The sequence below is a fragment of the Tupaia chinensis genome, unplaced genomic scaffold (genome assembly GCF_000334495.1).
Source record: "Tupaia chinensis unplaced genomic scaffold, TupChi_1.0 Scaffold144346_1, whole genome shotgun sequence".
Classification (NCBI taxonomy): domain Eukaryota; kingdom Metazoa; phylum Chordata; class Mammalia; order Scandentia; family Tupaiidae; genus Tupaia; species Tupaia belangeri.
In genome coordinates this window covers 1,612,294-1,614,773 of record NW_006204205.1, presented here as the reverse complement: position 1 = coordinate 1,614,773, position 2,480 = coordinate 1,612,294, and the positions used below count along the sequence as shown (strand labels likewise).

At 38.3% G+C, this 2,480-nt stretch overlaps 1 protein-coding gene across 1 annotated transcript in view; it reads right to left on the bottom strand.

Moving 5' to 3' along the window:
• Positions 1-209: 209 nt before the first annotated feature.
• Positions 210-2,480, bottom strand: part of SAR1B (secretion associated Ras related GTPase 1B) — a gene marked incomplete in the record, with an annotated part of 51,028 nt that continues 48,757 nt past the window's right edge. Inside the window, 1 exon segment of the mRNA XM_027767646.1 lies at positions 210-1,281. Within this exon segment, the coding sequence (XP_027623447.1) occupies positions 1,165-1,281 (117 nt within the window).

Here is a 2,480-nt window from a genome sequence, read left to right as displayed (position 1 = left end):
CTGTGCCATCCAGCGGAAGCCTTCTCCATAACCTTGTCTTTTGAGCACACTGCACATGAAAACTTCTAAAGGTCGGGCATTCAGTTCCTTCAGAGATACGCTGCCCTAGAAGAGAAGAGAGACATTACAGCTGTTTCCTTCTCCTCAGATGGGCCCGTCACTACAATGACACTGCGAGCAATATCCTAACTGCTGTTGCCCCGGGGAGCACCATTAAATATAGAGACTGGTGCCTGTCACCACTTTTACAAAAGAGACACGGATTTACCAAACTGGGTACCAATAAGACTGGAGCACTTCAAAATTAGACAACTGAGATGGAGTCTACACTCCTACTGAACTGAGACCAACCTTGTGAACCACAGATGCGCTTTGCTCCAGGATGCCAATTCCACAGGGACTGGACCACAGACCCCATCGGCACTCCCAATGGTAGAATACTGATAAACTACACTTGATGCAGAGATAACCGTGGTGTCAGGTACAACCAAGCACAACTGTCTCATGGTGAACGCAACAGCCTCTAGGCGCTTAAACATTATTCTAAATACCCTGAAGGAATCTCTTTTCCCAATAATCCCCTCAGATATCTAATATTAGATACTCAGATGTTCAGTCTGTTCTCTAGATAAGACACATTCAAATGAAACATTTTCCCAAAAAGGATGCCAAACATTAGAGTTTGCTTTATTGCATGACATTTGCATAAGAAAAAAAATATTTTGGAAAACTGAGAGGCAATCATGCAATCATGGATAAGCTAATTATTAACTACACACTCCAGATAGTGGACATATATTCTAAAATTGTAAAACTAGTTCCAAAAAAGTACATAAAAAATTTAACATGATGAGCTTTTAAATATGGTTTCTATTTATAGTTTCATGTTGTTAAAAAGTGCTTCAAATGTGCTGCTGCAAAGTTGCTCTTTAGAAATGGTGCTGGGGGTAATGTCAGATTATAAACTATAAAAACTAATTCTTTTATGGAATTAGAAAGCTAACATCGTGATACTCAAACTTACTTGAATCAGTTTTCAATTCTCACTCAAATTAGGTTGATATAATATTAATAATCTAAAAAAAATCTGTTTCATAACCAACAAAAGTCTATTGAATTCAAGTTATGCACGTTGAGTGATCAAATCTCTGATGGGGGCTGGTGTTAATCAATGTACTGTGCCATCCAGCGGAAGCCTTCTCCATAACCTTGTCTTTTGAGCACACTGCACATGAAAACTTCTAAAGGTCGGGCATTCAGTTCCTTCAGAGATACGCTGCCCTAGAAGAGAAGAGAGACATTACTTGGAGCTTCGTGAAATAACAGCTCCCCCCCGCAGAAGCACAGTTCTACTTCAGAACAAAGGGTGACTGTGCTAAAGCCATGGCTGCTTGGCATCGGAATTCCCTAAACACACAGGAAGCTGCCTCCTCTCACTCTACCTTAGGACAAGATGGTCACTCACTGAGTTTATGAGGTGAGCAAAAGTAAACATCATCTGACTCAGAAAAAATTCAAACTGCTTTCACTGATATTAAAGACAAACATTCTCTAAGTAGGTTTAGGACAAAACAAGGCATTTTTCTAAAATTGATGACAAGGTGATTTACTAAAAGAAGACCGAAAAAAAGAAAAAAAGAGACCAAAGTCTACCTTATCTAACGTAAGCGTTTCCTTCTACATGCTATAGTATTTCTCTTTTTAAAAAGGGGCTATGTAAACCAAGGAAATTTTGTGAATTCTGTGGTGGGATTTTTTAATACTATTTTTTGACAATGTATCCTACTCCTTTAAGAAATCCCAGTAAAAATGAATGCAAAAACAATACATCTTAAAGCTCATTACTGAAGTGGATGTCCAGAAAATCTTGCAACACTCTCATACCCAAGTTCATGTCTTCTTTAACTCTAGTGAACTTGGAACCTAAACACTACTAGTATGCTCAAATATTCAAACATGGTTTGGCCACTGTGGCCAAGCAAGTCTGTACACCACTTGGTGACGATCGGCTTGAATGCCCAGGCTGGCCTGAAAACACAGGATCCTGAGTAGCTGGAGGAAGGGGCTGTGGTACGACAAGCTCCTGTGAAGCATGCTTCTCTGTTTCTCCCCCTTGCTTTTCTCTTGTGTGCACATGCGAGTACCCTCTATCATTTAAAAAAATTACTCAGATGTATTATTCAGGGACTAATTCCAAAAATTTACAATACAGCTTCCTGTAAGCACAAGTCATAAGCATAACTGATCCTTGGCATTTTGGTTATCATGAAAAAGAAGGTTTCGTTCAGTAGTAGAAAGAAATGAAGATATTAATAAAGATCCAAATGTATAAATGACATTTTAAGGGGGAAAAAAAAGACGAAGGGCTTGTGTAGCTGGACAACAGTAATTTAAGAAGACATCTATACTATAGAATTAAATAGTCAGACTCATAAAAGTTTTTTTCTTTCTTTTTTTTTTTTTTTTTTTTTTTCTTTTTC